At 40.8% G+C, this 18095-nt stretch overlaps 1 protein-coding gene across 1 annotated transcript in view; it reads left to right on the plus strand.

Moving 5' to 3' along the window:
• Positions 1-236: 236 nt before the first annotated feature.
• The window catches only part of TNKS2 (tankyrase 2), a 63353-nt gene continuing 45494 nt past the window's right edge, over positions 237-18095 (plus strand). Inside the window, exons 1-2 of the mRNA XM_061162175.1 lie at positions 237-450; positions 17138-17362. Of these exons, the coding sequence (XP_061018158.1) occupies positions 252-450; positions 17138-17362 (424 nt within the window). The 5' untranslated portion in view covers positions 237-251. The remainder of the gene's footprint in view (positions 451-17137; positions 17363-18095) is intronic.

Raw genomic sequence — 18095 nt, forward strand, 5'->3', positions numbered from 1 at the left:
CGTCGCTGCTGAGCTCGAACGGCGGGTTCTCGGTGCCTCCGCGGCGGGGCAGCCGGAGGTCGCGAGGCCGATCGAGGGACGCGAGGTGGCGCGGCCATGGGACTGCGCCGAGCCCGGTGACAGCAGGGAGCCGAGCGGCCCGGGCCCTGAGCGCGTCTCCTCCGGGGGGCCTCGCCCTCCTGCTCGCGGGGCCGGGGCTCCTGCTGCCGTTGCTGGCGCTGCTGCTGGCGGCGGCGGCGGCGGCCAGAATAATGTCAGGCCGCCGCTGCGCCGGCGGGGGCGCGGCCTGCGCGGGCGCGGCGGCCGAGGCCGTGGAGCCGGCCGCTCGCGAGCTATTCGAGGCTTGCCGCAACGGGGACGTGGAGCGAGTTAAGAGGCTGGTGACGCCCGAGAAGGTGAACAGCCGCGACACGGCGGGCAGGAAGTCCACTCCGCTCCACTTCGCCGCAGGTAAGCGAGGCCAGCGCCGCCTTGCCTCGCCCCAGACCCCACCTGCGTACCCGGGTTCGCAGGCCCGAAACCAGACACAGTGCTCCTCTCTCCCCGGCCTTTCCCCCTGGGATTCCGGTCCCGGTTCTCTTGATGTCGTCGAATGGGAGGTGAGGAGACCCCTAGGGTTTAGGGGGTGAATGTGCCACAGTCACTGGAAGAAGTTGTTGTGGGTTTTTTTTGCTTTGTTTTGTTTCGACAATACCTGTACCCACTTCCGGTCTTACTACCCTAAAAGGCCTCTGCAGGCAAGAAAGAGTAGGGGACGAAGTAGACCTTGTGATTTTTAAAGGCCAGTTATCTCCCAAATCTATCTTTCGTGCACTTTCCACTATAACTCTTAAAAATCCTTTGTGTTAACGTTCTTAAGGCTTTCGTAAAATGCAGGGATGTAATTTAGGAGGATCAGCTTAATAGTCCATTGACACATTAGCGTTCATGGGTTTACGTGGGTAGCAGTCTTTGGGAAGTTTCTGGAGACTGGAACTGGAAATAGTCAAGTTTGGGAGAGCCGAGGTCTGACTTAGGCTGGGTGCGGGATGCGTGCGGGTAGTCTCTGCCAGACATAAGTTGGGGTGGAGAGTAGTATAATGCCAGCAAAGATGGTGCGGGGACTCTAGCTTGGGTCTAGATTTTAAATTGGAAGTAACCTCGCGTCATCCTGAGATTTAGATCGTTTGAATTACACACATACACACTTATAATACATATTTTTATATATGTTTACTAGGTTCACCTTATGACGTGTATTAAATTTAGGAATATAAAAACTAGAGACGGGACACAGCTTATTTCTATGAAGCATTTATACTTTTCTCTTGGAAGAAGGATTGTGATTATGTCTGTCCTCAAGTGAGCCATGCGTGACGTGGAATTGGGAATAGATTCTCCTATTTTCAATAATGCTGGTTTTTCATGTCGTGTATTACATGATTATTTAAAGTATTTTTTTTGGAAAAGCAGAAGTGTATTTTTTAAAGCACTCTGGAATGATGAGCCGAGAAACATAAGAAAGATTTCCTTGTTCACAAGCATTGCTTTTACATTTCAGTAGGAAATGTGTTTGTCTTAACCTGTACCTGATTTAGAATGTAAATACTACTGGGAAGTATGCTTTCTCCATCAATTACAAATTTGTTGGGTTCCCATTGAGGAGCTTTTTAAGGGAGAAGGTTTTGAGGACCATTGGTGGGAGAACTAGGAACAGCCTGTGGGCAGTGGAAAGGGAAGAGAAGAATACTAAAGTCTAATCTTACGTTTAGCTAGTTTTGCCTAAAATTTTGATGATCACCGCTGTCTCTAACTTGAATTGTCCTGCTTGTCCATGTAGTCAACATTTAAGCAACTGATTTGGGAAACCGTCATAACCGACTGATACATAATCCAAAGGGTAGTGTTACTCAGATTCTCTTTGCTTGATCTGTGGGATAAAAATAACCAAAGATCTTAGTTGCTACCTTTCAAGAATTTGTTGTATTAATGAGTTCATATCTGAAAATAGTAATATTTAGAGACTTAAGGTTATGGATTAGCTTCCTATTCACCTTGTTCCTCTCAACCATCCCACCCTGAGCTCTATCCCAACAACAAAGCACTTTTTACCAAACTGCAGTGGAAAACTTTGTGGTTTGTTCAAACTGAAATGGAAAACTTATTTTAGGAACCAGTTACCCCTCACAATTTACCCAAATTATCAGGTACAGGTTATAAGATTAAGAATTTGAAGTATGAAAGAAAGCAATAAAAATTACTAATTGTCTATATTAAACCAGAGTTTTAAAGCTCTGCATTTAAACCCAGGTGTGTAAGAAACTTTAATTAACTCTGTAAATTCTATCTGAATTATTAAGATTAATGAGAGAGAACCTTCTTGCTCAAATTTTTAAATAAATGCATCCAGCTGCATTTTTTCTTTTTCTTTTTTTTGCATTTTTTCTTAATATGTGGAGAATATATTTTATAAACTCTTTGTAGGTAGTGCGTTATTAGTTATGTTAACCTGCACATAAGCATGTCATTGGAAGTTCAGTGTAGGTGGGATTGTGTAACTGCCTGACCAAACAGTGTCATGTGTTTGTACATTGTAGGGTAAGCTGTAGGGGAACATTTTTTTTTAAGCCAGTTAAAACTTGGACATTTTATGGAAGGTGGGTAGGTATGATTTTGTCTTTTTGTTTCAATTCCAAGGAACAGGAATGAGAGATCGGTGGAAAGGAAAATGAATCATGATAGAACAGTTTAGAGAATTTGGTCTGTCTTTTCATCTAAAATATTTAGTTCAGTTAAACAATAGTTGCTAGCCCTAAAGGAGTTAAGTTCTTGTGTCAAATGGAAAAAATAATCAGATGAACAGTAACTTTTCTGTTTTCAGACTAGATTCCATTTCTTAAATAAGTATGCCTCAAGAAGTCACTGCTTGTCAGAAGTTTCCTCTTCAATCCCCCTGCCACCAGCCCCTTACCTATCCCCTCCCCCCAACACACACACAGAGGGTGTGAATGAGTTTTTTGTGACACATTACAAAACTTGCAGAGGCAAGTTGGTGGTAGGAAAGCTGCAGCTCTAATTTTGCTAAAAGCAATAACATCTGAAATTCTTGACAGTATAATCCCCTAGAAAACAAAGCAGGTTTCAGTAAAGGAGATTGCTTCTCTGAACTTGGTTCTGAAAAAATGAAGAGGGCCAGAATCTTTGGGAGAAGGTCATCTTACTGTCCATCATAGCCAAAAAAGAAATACACAGCATTCTCAAGAATCTTAGAACAGGAGAATAGAATTCTCTGACTTGAGAATCTTAAATATTCTTTAAGATATGCAGAGAATTGTTCAATGGAAAAAAAAATTAAAATAACATTCAGTTCAAGGAATTCAGGTATAGAGATGGTGGAAAGAGATGATATATATGTATGTATATACTTGTAGTTGGAGAAGACAAGTTGAAAAAGAACTTGCATTGTTAAAGTTCTAGTTAAACAAAGGAACATTTGTTTTGTACTTAGTATGTTACTTTTCTGTATTTATAGTATGCTACTCAGCCATGTACTTTGGGCTAATCAGACCTCAGTTGGTACATTCATTTATGTATAAATTGTGTATATGAATTGCATATAAGAAAGCTTCCCACTCCCCCACACCAAGTGTGAACTAGAGCACCTGGAATTTCTTATACAAACAACTGATAGGAAACCTACTTATTCTAGAGGGAAAAGAAGTCTAAGGCTAAACAGTGTTGCTATCCACATATGTGGAAGAAGTCAAGTAGACAAAGTGAGAGGATATGACTTGTGTGGCCTTTGCAGTCAAAGCTAGGGGCTGGTAGGTGAAAGGTTACAAGGAGTCGGACTGCCTTTAACAACCTACTCAACTGTGGGATTGGCTGGGAGTCTCCGAACAGTGGTTGAATTGGCACCTTTGAGAGGTGTAGAAAGGATTTCTGTATAAGAAAGGCAGTTGGACTGGTAGGTCAGAATCTGACTTGTATAAGAAAGTGAAATGATTCCTCCAATTTAAGATGTTAATAACTCAGCTGCCAAGGGGCTTCCCTGGTGGCTCAGACGGTAAAGAATCCGCCTGCATGCGGGAGACCTGGGTTTGATCCCTGGGTTGGGAAGATCCCCTGGAGAAAGAAATGGCAACCCACTCCAGTATTCTTGCCTGGAAAATTCCGTGGACAGAGGAGTCTGGTAGGCTACAGTCCATGGGGTTGTACAGAGTCAGACACAGTGGGCAACTGACACTTTTACTTTCAGCTGCCAAGATGGAATAGCTCTTGTGATTACCACTGATACCCTTTCCCAAAGTGGTGGTATTGAAGCCCTCCATTAATGTTTCAAAAGCATTTCCTTCTTTTGGCTGTAGGCCAACATCATAATTACGGGAGATCCACAAAAAGTACCCCCATTTCTTACCTAGGGCTAGAATTATAGACTGTTTTCAGGATTGTTTTTTGCTGTAGGGGATAATTAAATCCTGTATCAGTAGAAAACCCCTGTATCAAAAAAAAAAAAAAAAAGAAAACCCCTGTATCAAAGACCAGTCTATTTAAGACTTCAGATTTTTTATTACCAGATCTCTTATTGTAGTATATTATCAAGACTTGAGTTACATCTTTTTCCTCAGCTGTTGGTGGATTTAGAGATAGGCAGTAGACCTCAGTAGCAGCCAGTTTGGAGTACTTGTTTCAATATTTCTGCATTCAGATAGTCAGACTTTGATCACCCTAGAGGCCATGGCATCCTTTCCAAAGTTTCTCCTACTCTGACCAGACTATTTGTCCTAAGTTGAACTAGACAAAGCCTTCTCCTGTGTATTCCTCATTCTCAACAAATACATTCAGGAAGTACTTCTTTCTGGATCTTATTAAACTAAAGTTATTAGGTGGGTACAAAAGTAATTGTGGTTTTGGGCCATGAAATTTAAATCATCATAACTAGGCTCAAACACATGTCTATTAATAAAAATACAAGCCATTACAATCAACACATTTTTGCCAATGAGAAATAAGTTTATTCCTGTAGTGTAAAAATCCATACTTAGGGTTTTGATGAGCTTTTGGAAAGCATTTTCTGCCTCCTACTGATTGTGGAAGTGTTTTCCCTGCAAAAAGTTGTCGAGATGCTTGAAGAAGTGGTAATCAGTTGGCGAGAGATCAGGTGAATATGGCAGAGGAGGCAAAACTTTGTAGCCCAATTCATTCACCTTTTGAAGCATTGGTTTTGTGAGGTACAGTCGGGCGTTGTCATGGAAAAGAATTGTACCCTTTCCATTGATGATGCCGGCTGCAAGCATTGCAGTTTTTGGTGCATCTCATTGATTTGATGAGCATACTTCTCAGATATAATGGTTTCAGAAAGCTGTAGTGGATTTGATGGGCAGCAGATCATGAAACAGTGATCATGACTTTTTTGGGGGTGCAAGTTTGGCTTTGGGAAGTGCTTTGGAGCCGCTTCTCAGTCCAATCACTGTGGTGGTCATCTCCGGTTTTTATGTAAAATTCACTTTTTCAGTCTGAGAAATGGTTCTTTGTTTTTGAGTAGAGTAAGAGAAGAAAATTCCTCAAAATGATGAGTTTTGTGTTGTTGTTTTTTTTTATTTGCGGTCAGCTTATGAGGCACCCACTTTTTTTTTCATCTTTCGATTTTCTTCAAATACCAAACAACCATAGAATGATTGACGTTGAGTTGTTTGGCAGTTTCTTGTGTAGTTGTAAAAGGATCAGCTTCGATGATTGCTCTTACTTGGTCTTTGTCAACTTCTGATGGCCGGCCACTACACTCCTCATCTTCAAGGCTCTCATCTCCTTAGCAAAACTTCTTGAACCACCACTGCACTGTAGTTCTTGGGCCAAATGCATTGTTGATGTTTTGAGTTGTCCCTGCTGCTTTATGGCCCAGACCCATTTTGAACTCGAATTAAAAAATGACTCAAATTAGCTTTTTGTTTAACAGCATTTCTATAGTCTAAAGTAAATATAAAATAACCAGCAAGTAGTAAGTCATTAGCAAAAAAACATAAAACAAGAAATGTGCATTAAAATGATGTATAACATAACCACATTTATTTAAAAATGTATTCCACTGTCAAATGGCAAAGTTCAACAATGTAAAACTGCAATTACTTTTGAACCAATCTAATAACAGTAAATGAGAAATATAAAATGTTTTCTTCTGACAAAGCTCTGTGTGATGCTTTGGGTTGGCAACATATAACTGTCACTGCATATTGGACCTGCTGCATCATCAGTGGCTCATTCTATCTTCAGGCTATAAAAAGGGGCTCTCAATGAAACTTCCTGAGTCTAAGTTGGTTTCTCTGTAGTGACTTCCAGTGCTTCACAGCTTTTTGGTAGCCATTCAGATGAAAGCATGTTTCCAGTATAGCGGGAAAATATGATACTGTTAACAGTAGTCATGGTTGGCAAGACAGTTCCTGGGACTGTGGAAACTGATGGCATTTGGATAGTAGTGAAACAAAAGGGAAATTGCATAGACTACTTTCTTAGTTGTCACAAATCATTAACATATTTTCTGTGGAGGTTGTTTGCTTACTGTTTCAGCAGAGTATCATCTATACACTAAATAAATGTTTATCAAGTTCTCCTATATATCCAGTACTGGCCTTGTCCAGTGAACAGAAGGGAACAGGACATCTTGCTGGCCATTTTATTGATCAGCAAATTTAGTTTCCAAGTAAGCCTGTTTTGTTTCACTGTCAGGGTTCTATAGTGGATTCAAACTCAATGTATGATTTCATCAGGATTTTCATGTTTGAAGATGAGTGCTATTACATAATTCTAAAATAAAATCACAGTGTATCCTGAGCAGCCATGACCACTGACTGTAGGCTTCTGATGCCTTTGTATAGAGATCCTTAGGATATGGAACTGGGCATCAACTCTAAGGATATGCCTATTCATGTTTTACCTGGCCAGTGAGAGCGTGATCAGAACATACCTTGCAAAACTTTTTTCTTCAAAAAATGAGTACTTAACAGAAATGCTTTGAATTATTCTTGAGACTGTAAGAATGGGGATTTTATCAGGGATTAGCTTTTAGAGTTTGGGAAGCCCTTAAATCTAAAGGTTTCACCAGACTTCCAAAAGTAGATTTTAAAATTTGAAATAGCTCCTTACTGACCCCTTCTAAATAATTCCTTTCATGTCAAGAAGTGACTCAAACACTCTAAATCTCAGACTCTTATCTACTCTCAGAATAGCAGCATGACCTCTATGCACATATTATAGTCCTTACACTGTGACTTGGAAAACATGCTGATCTCTCTGTCAGTCTCCAGATGGGTTTCAGACCTCTTAATGGCTAGGAAATCATGTTGATACAGTTGTTGAGGTGAAAGTCCTCATCCTTGTCTTGGACTGTTGCTAATTATGTAGATAAAATCACCTTAACCATTTCTCCCCATATCTCCTCCCTAGCTAAAACTTCAATTTCAGTATTTAGTCAAACACATCAGTATTGATTCTCTCTTGTTAACTCTGATTTGAAGCAACCATCTTCTTTTCTCAGTGGTATTTTAACAAAAGGCTACTCTTGACCTTTCTTCAGCTTGATCACTAATCCTTGATAACAGATACCTTCCTGACACTATCTCATAAAACAACTAGATGTTCTACTATAGCTGTTGCTATGCCCACCTCACACCCCTTTTTTGGGAAGTTACTCTGTGAGTCACCAGTTTGACTACTTCAGACAATATTACCACTGAAGAAATAGTGATCCTTCTCAAGGTCCTTGAGTACGTCAAGTAACTTTCCAAAGAGATACCTTTACTAACTTTTCTTCATTCTGGTTTTTTTTCTCTTACTCTCCAACTGAAGTCTTTAATAAAAGTTTTTCTTCCAGGTGCATGCTAAGTGGCTGAAATAGCAGAACCACTGATTGGGGCAGCTGGGGGTGGCGCACTTGGGAGGACAGTGTGATCACAGTGCCCAAGCTGTGATAAGGAATGTTCAGGTCAGACTGTCATGGCAGCAGATTTGACCTTTCTTCCTTGAAATTTTCCCTGTTGGCTTTTGCAGTGCTATTCTTTCTAAGTTTTACTTCTCAGTCTCCTTTTCTCGTACCATGATGTATTTTTTCAGCAAATATGAACAGATTTTTTTGTTGCTGTGTGCCAGGCAGTGTGCAGGACACTGGGGAGGTAGGGATGAATTAAGATAGACGTTGACCCTCCTTTTATGGACCTCAGGAGTTCAGGAGATTAGTACTGAACAGTATTTACAAGTTTTAATAAGTACTAGAGGATACTGCTGTGAATAGCAAAGCCAAAAACCCCTGTATTTTTTCTGGAGCTTGAGTTCTAATGGAGGAGAGGGGGAAACCAACTGAATTGATTGTATGACTGTGCAGAATGGACTGCTTTAGATAGAATGGTGAGGGATGGCCCCTTTAAGGTGGAGACCCTAGACAGTGAATAGAAATGCAAAGAACAAGGGAGGAGGAGGCCAGGCAGACAGACAGCATACACTGAAGGAAGGTTGGCACACTCGATGAACCGAAAGAAAGCTGGATCGTAGTTCTGAAAGGGAAAAGTGGTTTGAAATGAAGTTAGAGAAGTAGGTAATGGCCAGTTCAGGCAGCAGGCCTTGTAGACCATGGTAGCATGATTGAATTTTATTCTAAGAGTGTCAGTGGGAAGCCAGTGAATTACTTTAAATGAGGGTATGATATGAGGATTGTTGTTGAAAGATCGCTGGGGACAGTGGAAATGTGAGGCCCTATTAAGGAGGCTTTTGCAGTGGTTCAGGCTGGAGACAGTGGGGCGGGGGGTTGGGCAGTGTCAGTGGAATGAAGAGAAGTTAGAGAACGTGTTGAGTTTGAGATGACTTCGAAATACCCAGGTGGAGATATGTCTAGTAAACAGTCTGGAATTCAGGTGAAAAATCTAGACTGGAGATTTCAATTTGCGGGTTGTGTATCTAGGTGGTATTTAAAGCCATAGGAGAAGATGAGGGGGGAAGAGGGAAGAGAACTGAGTCTTGAGAAATCCCAGCATTTAAAAATCAGATGGAATAAGCAAGAAGCCCCTGAGGAGGTAGGACACGTCCAAAACTTGAGTTTCTCATCTGCCACAGAGCTCTTTAGTCTGTAACCTTCCTGTCTCAGTTGATGCTAACCCCACTCCTTCATTCCTTAGTCCAAAAACCTTGGAGTCAGCCGTGGCTCCTCCCTTGTCCCCACCTTCTCTTAACCTCCTCACCCTCTCACGCTTACCCTCACCCCACATCCAATCTGAGAGCAAACTGTGGTGGCCCTACCTTCAGAGTACCCAGAATCTGCCACTTAATATTCTGACAGGTGCCACCACTTTATGGTCCAAACTACCATGATCTTTCATTGGTTTCTAACCTAAACCCCTTTAAATCTTGTCTCAACCCAACAGCCAGAGGGTACTTTTCATATATGTCATATCATGTAATTTACCAACTCAGAATCCTACGGTGACACTTCCTTTTTCCTCACTGTAAAAAAGCCAGAATTCTTAGAGTAGTCCTCAAGCCTCTGTAGCTGGTCCTCATTACTTCTAACCTCACCTCCTATTCTGCTACCTCTTTCTCATTCAGCGCCAGTTATTCTAGCCTTCTAACTGTTGGTCAGTAGGGCTAGTTCTCTCTCCTTCAAGTCTTGGGCCAAATGTCACCATCTCAGCAAGGCCTGTGGTGACCTCACTGTTATACTTTATGACCCCCCTCCATATACACACTTGGATCACCGTTTCGTTTTTTTTTTTTTTTTGCTGGATCTTTGTTGCTGCTCAGGCCTTTCTCTAGTTGTGATACTCAGGCTTTTTTTTCTTTTTTCAGGCTTCTTGTTGCAGTGACTGTTTGCAGAGCACGGGCTCTAGGGCCCTCAGGCTTCAGTAGGTGCAGCTTTTGCGCTCTAGAGTACAGGCTCGGTAGTTGTGCCACATGGGCTTAGTTGCCCCACAGCGTGTGGGACCTTCTGGATGAGGGATTGAACTTGTGTCTTCTGCATCGGCAGTCCGATTCTTTACCACTGAGCCATGAGGGAATCCCTGATCACTTCTTACTCTCCTCTTTTTCTAATTACCTTCTAACATACTTACTTTGTGCATTTGTTGTTCATCTCCTCTACCTCCATGGAAGTTCCTCAAAGGCAGATATTTGGTCTGTTTTGTACACTAGTAAGTCAGAGGCACCCCGAAAAGTGTCATCACCTCGTTGATTCCCTGATCATTTGGTTTCTTTGTTTGTTTGAGTCTTTATTGAATTTGTCCCAATATTATTTTTGTTTTTCATTTTGTTTTGTTTGGCATCAAGGCTTGTGCGATCTTAGCTCCCCAACCAGGTATCAAACTTGCACCCCCTGCATTGGAAAGCAAAGTCTTAACCACTGGACTACCAGGGAAATCCCTCCCTGATCATTTGTTAAATGAACTGATGAGGCAAGAAAAACCAGAACGGTGTGATGTCATGGAAACAGAGATATTTTTCACAAGAGAGGGATTAGTCAATTGTCGAGTCAGTTGCTGAATGTTGCTGAGAGATCTAGTCAAATGAGAACAGACGTGTGTCCTTTGGGTTTGGCAACATGGGGTTTGTAGGTGGCCTCGATGAAACCAGTCATAAAGCAGCAGCCAGACTGGATTTGGAAGAGGAGTAAATGAGAGATAGAGAACTGGGGACAGTCCGTAGGGTTTCCCTGGTGGTTCAGACGGTAAAGCATCTGCCTACAATGTGGGAGACCCGGGTTCGATCCTTGGGTTGGGAAGATCCCCTGGAGAAGGAAATGGCAGCCCACTCCAGTATTCTTGCCTGGAAAATCCCATGGATGGAGGAGCCTGGTAGGCTACAGTCCATGGCGTCCCAAAGAGTTGGATACAACTGAATGACTTCACTTTCACTTTCCTGGAGGTTTGAATATTCAGGGGAGCAGAGAAATGGACATGTGAATTCAAGGAGAATATTTTTAATAAAATGAAACATAGAACATGTTTACATACTGTTGGAAATGATCTGGTGGAGAGGGAGAGGTTGATGTGGATGGGAATACCTTGAGAAGTTGAGAAAGTGTAAGATAAGAAGGCATAGATGTTTGATGAGAAACATACTTCTTTCAACAGAACAGAAAACTAGTGCTCTCTAGTCAGCTTCATTTTCTTGCATGGCTTCAAACACCATCTTTACGGCCAGGACTTCAAATGTCAGTTGTTCATACTAATTTCCTTAGTTAGAAATATACAGAACCTTCTACTTATTGGACATTTGTTCCTCAAACAGGTGTCCAAAAGCATTTAAGCATTTCCAAAAACAAATAATCTTATCTTAGGAAACATTCTGTTTTCCTTTATATTTTGGATATCCAATTGTCATTTTCTTTCCCCAAATTAAAGAAGTTGCCAGATACTGTCAGTTTTCTCTTTAGTTACTCCTGGCAACATTGTATGTAGTAGGAAAAGATTAGAAACAAACCAACTATTCATGAGAAAGGAACTAGTTTAATTTTGATTGTTGTTGTTCAGTCACGGAGCCAATACTTCCCAATGCCAGGCCTCCCTGTTCCTCAGCATCTCCCGAAGTTTGCCCAAGCTCATGTCCATTGCATCGGTGATGCCATCCAGCCAGCCATCTCATCCTCTGATGCCCTCTTCTCTTTCTGCCCTCAATCTTTCCCAGCATCAGGGACTTTTCCAGTGAGTCAGCTGTTCCTGTCAGATGACCAAAATACTGGAGTTTCAGCTTCAACATCAGTCCTTCTGACGAGTATTCAGGGTTGATTTCCCTTAAGATTGATTTTATCTCCTTGCTCTCCAAGGGACTTTGAGGAGTCTTCTCCAGCACCACAGTTGGAAGGCGTCAATTCTTGGGCACTCTGCCTTCTTTACTGTTCAAGTCTCATAACCATATGTGACCTCTGGGAAGACCATAGCTTTGACTGTCTGGACCTTTGTTGGCAGAGTAATGTCTCTGCTTTTCAACACACTGTCTAGGTTTGTCATAGCTTTCCTGCCAAGAGGCAAACGTCTTCTGATTTCATGGCTGCAGTCACCATCCACAGTGATTTTAGAGCTCAAGAAAAGGAAGTGTGTCGCTGCTTCTACCTTTCCCCCCCTCTATTTGCCATGAAGTAGTGGGACCAGATGCCATGATCTTCATTTTTTTAATATTTGTTTTAAGCCAACTCTTTCACTCTCTTCCTCCTCCCTCATCAAGAGGCTCCTTAGTTCCTCTTCGCTTTCTGCCATTAGAGTGGTATCATCCACATATCTGAGGTTGTTGATGTTTCTCCCGCCTATCTTGATTCCAGCTTGTAACACATCCAGCCTGGCATTTCCTATGATGTGTTCAGATATTGATTAAACAGAGCATGTCGATTAAACAGAGTTATGCGATGGGGAGGGAGGCGGGAGGGGGGTTCAGGGTGGGGAACACATGTAAATCCATGGCTGATTCATGTCAATGTATAGCAAAAACCACTACAATATTGTAAAGTAATTAGCCTCCAACTAATAAAAATAAATGAAAATAAATAAATAAAATGTAAAAAACAAAACAGAGTGACAGCAGACAGCTCTGTCATGCTCCTTTTTCGATCTTGAACCAGTCAGTTGTTTCATATAGGGTTCTAACTGTTGCTTCTTGACTCACATACAGGTTTCTCAGGAGACAGGTGAGATGGTCTGGTATTCCCATCTCTTTAAGAGCTTTCCACAGTTTATTACAATCCACACAGTCAAAGGCTTTGGCGTAGTCGATGAAATAGAGGTAGATGTTTTTCTGGAAATTCCCTAGCTTTCTCTGTGATCCAGTGAATGTTGGCAGTTTGATCTCTGGTTCCTCTTCCTTTTCTAAACCCAGCGTAGACATCTGGAAGTTCGTTTGCATACTGCTGCAGCCTAGCATGCAAGAGTTTAAGCATGACCTTGCTAACATGGGAGATGAGTGCAATTGTCTGACGGTGAGCACATTCTTTGATACTACCCTTCCTGGGGAATTAGGATGAGGATTGACCTTTTCCAATCCTGTGGCCACTGCTGGGTCTTCCAGCAGTGGAGGTGATGAATAGATTCGAGGGATTAGAACGTGTAAGTAGTGTGCCTGAAGAACTGTATGCATGAAGATCGGTAATGCTGTAGAGAAGGCAGCAAACAAACCATCCCAAAGAAAAAGATAAGCAAAAAGGCCAAGTGGCTGTCTGAGGGGGCCTTCAGATGGCTAAAGAAAGAAGAGAAGAGGAAAAAAAACAAGGGAGAAAGGGAAAGGTATATCCAACTCAACGCAGATTTCCAAAGAACAGCGTGGAGGGACAAGAAGGCCTTCTTCAATGAACAGTGTATAAAACTAAAAGAAAACAACAGAAGAAGAAAGACTAGAGATCTCTTCAGGAAAATGGGAGATATCAAGGGAACATTTTGCCCAAAGATGGGCAAAATAAAGGATAGAAATGGTAGAGACCTACTAGATGCCAAAGAGATCAAGAAGAGATGGAAAGAATACACAGAAGAACTGCACAAAAAAGATCTAAATGGCCCAGATTACTAAGATGGTGCGGTCAGCCACCCGGAGCAAGATATTCTGGACAGTGCAGTCAAGTGACCCTTAAGAAGCACTGCTGTTAATAAAGCTAATGGATGCAGCAGAATATCAGTAGGACTCTTCAAAACCCTAAAGGATGATGCCGTCAAGGTGTTGCATTCAATATGTCAGCAGATCTGGAAGAAGATTCATGAGAAAGGAACTAGTTTTAAAATTGATTGTTTTTTTGTTCAGTTGCTCAGTCATGTCTGATTCCCTGCGACTCCATGGACTGCAGTATGTCAGGCTTTCCTGTCCCTCACCATCTCCCAGTTTGCCCAAGTTCATGTCCATTGCATTGGTGATGCCATCCAGCCATCTCATCCTCTGATGCTCTAAGACTAGTTTAATTTTGATACTTGCAATCAATAAAATGTGTGGCTATCAGAGTTGATTTGTAGGATATTATTAGCTTTTTTAAAAGGCAGATGCAAAACAAGGTTTTAAAATATATTTATTAGTAGGCAATTTGCTTGTCCTTCAGTGACCATTCACATTTTACAGCAGTGTTTTTCATACTGTTTCTTTGAGATGCCTCTGAAGTAGAGGGATAATTTCGTTTGGGTCTTTGTAAAGGAGAAGGCGGCAGATTTAGCCTGAATAGTATTATTTTAAATTGAATTTAGTTAATTTGCAACTCTGTGAGTGCCAGCTGTGTATCAGGCATTGGGGATTTTTGCAGCAAACAAGGCACATACTGGGATTTTATATAAGATTTCATTAGGAAGTCTTAATTCAGAAAGGCTTATACACCTCCATATTCACTGCAGCATTTTTTCTTTTTCTTCCTATTTTTTAAAATGAAGTGTAGTTAATTTATAGTGAGCTAGTTTCTGGTGTACTGCACAGTGATTCGGTTTTGTGTGTGTGTGTGTATAAATTCTTTTTCATATTGTTTTTCCATTATAATTTATTACAAGACATTGAATATAGTCCCTGTGCTATACAATAGGTCCCTGATAATTATCTATTTTATAAATATTAGTTTGTATCTGCTAATCCCAGGCTCCTAATTTATTGATCCCCTCAATTCCCATTTGGTAACCATAAGTTGTTTTCTTTGTGAGTCTATTTCTGTTTTGTAAATAAGTTCATTTGTATCATATTTTTGTTGTTGTTCAATCGCTAAATTGTGTCTAATTCTTTGCAACCCCAGTGAACTGCATAGCACTCCAGACTCCTCTGTCTTCCACTATCATATCATGTTTTAGATAGAAGTGATACTTGATATTTGTCTTATCCATTCCTCTGTTGATGATCATTTAAGTTGCTTCCATGTCTTTGCTATTGTAAATAGTACCATTGCAACATTATTTACAAAAGCTAAGACATGGGGAAAAAACCTAAGTGCCTGTCAAGGTATGAATGGATAAAGAAGTTGCAGTGTATATATATGATGGAATATAATTCGGCTGGAAAAAACAAATGATATCTTGCCATTTGCAATAGCATGGATGGACTTTCAGGTATTAAGCTATGTGAAGTTATGTCCTGGGGATATAATATACAGCATGAAGACTATAGTCAATGATACTGCGTTATATATTCGAAAGTTGCTAAGAGAATAGATCTTAAAAGTTCTCATCACAAGAAAAAATACGTGTATGTGGTTAACTAGATTTATTGTGTTCATTTTGCAGTATATACATGGAGAAGGAAATGGCAACCCACTCCAGTACTCTTCCTGGAGAATTACGTGGACAGAAGAGCCTGGTGGGCTGCTGTCCATGGGGTTACACAGAGTCGGACATGACTAAAGTGACTTAGCATGCATGCTTGCATGCAGTATATACAAATCATATCATTATGTTATACACCTGAAACTGATATAACCTTATATGTTAATTATATCTCAGTTTTTTTTCTAGGCAAAAAAACATTTCCTTTAAGTCTATTGCCTGAAAGCACTTTGAGAAACACTATAATCTGTAGGACAAAATCCAGATACCGCCTTAGTGTGGCTTAAAAGATTCTTCCTTTTCTGAGTTCTGCCTACTTGGGCAATCTGTGTCCTAGCTGCTGTGAATGATTTGCTCTTTCACGCTTGTGTGCATTTTGTTTCTTCTACTTGAATTGCCGTGCTGTTTCCTTGTTTAGCTTCTTCCCACTCCCTCTTTTCTCCTAACCTCTCTTCTCTTCTCGCCTTTCTTCTCTCTTCTTTCTCCTAGTGGTCTCTTCATTTTTGATGTTAGCCTTCAGCTCAGGTGTCATCACTGGACTCTTCTCTGGGATTGTCCTCCTGTTCTCTGCTTTCCACTAATTTAGATAGTCTCTTCCTTGCGCGCTAGTAGCATTTTATATATACCTCTTTTATGAGTTATAGTATATTGAAATTACTAGTTCTGATTGTTTTTCCACATCCTAAATTGTAAGCTCTTTGAGGATAGTGAGAATCAAAGACTGAGAATAGGGAGAATCAGAGGGGAGGAGCCAAGATAGCGGAGGAATAGGACAGGGAGACCACTTTCTCCCCTACAAATTCATCGAAAGAACAATTGAACGCAGAGCAAACTTCACAAAACAACTTCTGATCGCCAGCTGAGGTCATCAGGCGCCCAGAAAAGAGAATAGGGAGAATCAAAGATACCCATGTCTGACATAGAGCTTAGCAATATTTAGACAAAACAAAACAGTTGATCTCTTCAGTCATCTAACTCTTCCCTCAGCTACAGCCAGGCCAGTCCCACATGTACCCCTTGGAAAGATTATATGTCTTTGCTTTCTCATTCAACTCCATTTTGGTCTCAGAAGGACTGCATTCAGTCTTGGTTGTAAGAATATTCTGGTAAAATTTCAGATGAGTGAAAAAGCCTTCTCTCTCTCCCTCCCAATACTTATATACCTTCCCTTCTGCTTTAACATATATCTGAAGTCCTTTTCCTGTAATAATTAATTGTAAAAATATTTTAGGTGCTATTATATGGAAATAGTAAGAGATTGAAACTCATTGGTACTAAACCTGTAAACCAATATAAATGAGTTGTCAGACTTTTTTGGGTTTGTTTGTTCCGCGGGCAGTCTCAACAGAACTGCGGGAAATGGCTTTTTAAAGGAGGCCTCCTGCTAGGCAGAGTTGTTTGTGTTGTGCAAGTGGCAGAGTAGGCGCTCCTTCGAAGATACTTCATGTCACACTTTTGCCTAGTATCACCTCTGTGTCTTCAGTACAAACTTTCTGGTGCTTCCTTATGGTCCCCCAATTCAGTAGAAACGTTTTATGAGATGGGATGTGGGAAAGGGAGTCTAGCAAGAGTTGGTTAGTATATACTTTGAATACTTGAAAATGTATGCATACAAAATATGCAGAACTAGTTATTTGCAGTTAGGATTGCTATTGTAGAGTGGGAAACATTTGAACTTCGGGCTTTCAATCACTCATTACATAACCTTCCTCTGAAGTTAGTAGTAGTATTACCTAATGTGTCAGAGAGACCCTTTGGTTTTCTCATTAAGATTAGTTAGTGATGTATTTCATCAATGAGTTTTTGTATCTGTTAATGTTTTGCATCCAAAAACACTTTAGCATGACGTGTGCTTACTGCTTCTATCTTGATATATTTTCTTTGGAGAACTTAATTGTGGATAATTTATTTTCTTCTAGGTTTTGGTCGGAAAGATGTAGTTGAATATTTGCTTCAGAATGGCGCAAACGTCCAAGCACGTGATGATGGGGGCCTTATTCCTCTTCATAATGCATGCTCTTTTGGTCATGCTGAAGTGGTCAATCTCCTTTTGCGACATGGTGCAGACCCAAATGCACGTGACAATTGGAATTATACTCCTCTCCATGAAGCTGCAATTAAAGGAAAGATTGATGTTTGCATCGGTAAGACTGTTTACATTCCAGAATTTTTCAGAAATAGTTTGTAACTATTCTGAATCTAAATTGAATTTATTTGTTAATGTGATCAAATTTTGCCAGACAGAATTTAAATATTTTAGAACACTTAATGATTAACCTAGTCACTGAGTATCTTTTTGAACGTGGTACTGAGCTTAAAAAATTTTTAGATGATAGAGTAATGCAGAATTTCTCTTCTTTGGAAATGTGGATTCTCTGGGGACTAGTACCCACAAAGAACCAGATGAAGGCTTGGTGGAAGTGAACAGAGAGTGTTAGAGGATAATAGTGCAGTGAATGGGCTGGAGTTGAGTCACTCCTTTATGAGTCTTCCTAGGAAGTATTGGGGAGGAAGGTTGAAAAGGGAAGTGTATTGACTACTTTATAAGGAGCTTTGAATTCCAGGTTAAGGAGCTTTATATTATCGTGTGGATAGTGTGGAATCATTGATAACTTTTAATGGGACAATGTGATGAGAGCAGTTTATTTAGAAATAGTGATTTGGTGGAGGGCTGAGTGGAATGCATGACATTAGGGAGACTAGTTAGGGAGCTGTAGAATAATGCAAATGAAGAATGATGAAGGCATGAGCTAGGATGGTTGTAGGAGAGGAGAAATGGCAGCATAAGTAAAGAGGTGTTTGGAGAAAAAATTGTCACTCATGTAGGATACTTTAATGAAATAAGATTTGCCTAACAGGTTAATCACTGACAGAAAG

Source organism: Dama dama, chromosome 15, assembly GCF_033118175.1.
Source record: "Dama dama isolate Ldn47 chromosome 15, ASM3311817v1, whole genome shotgun sequence".
Classification (NCBI taxonomy): Eukaryota; Metazoa; Chordata; class Mammalia; order Artiodactyla; family Cervidae; genus Dama; species Dama dama.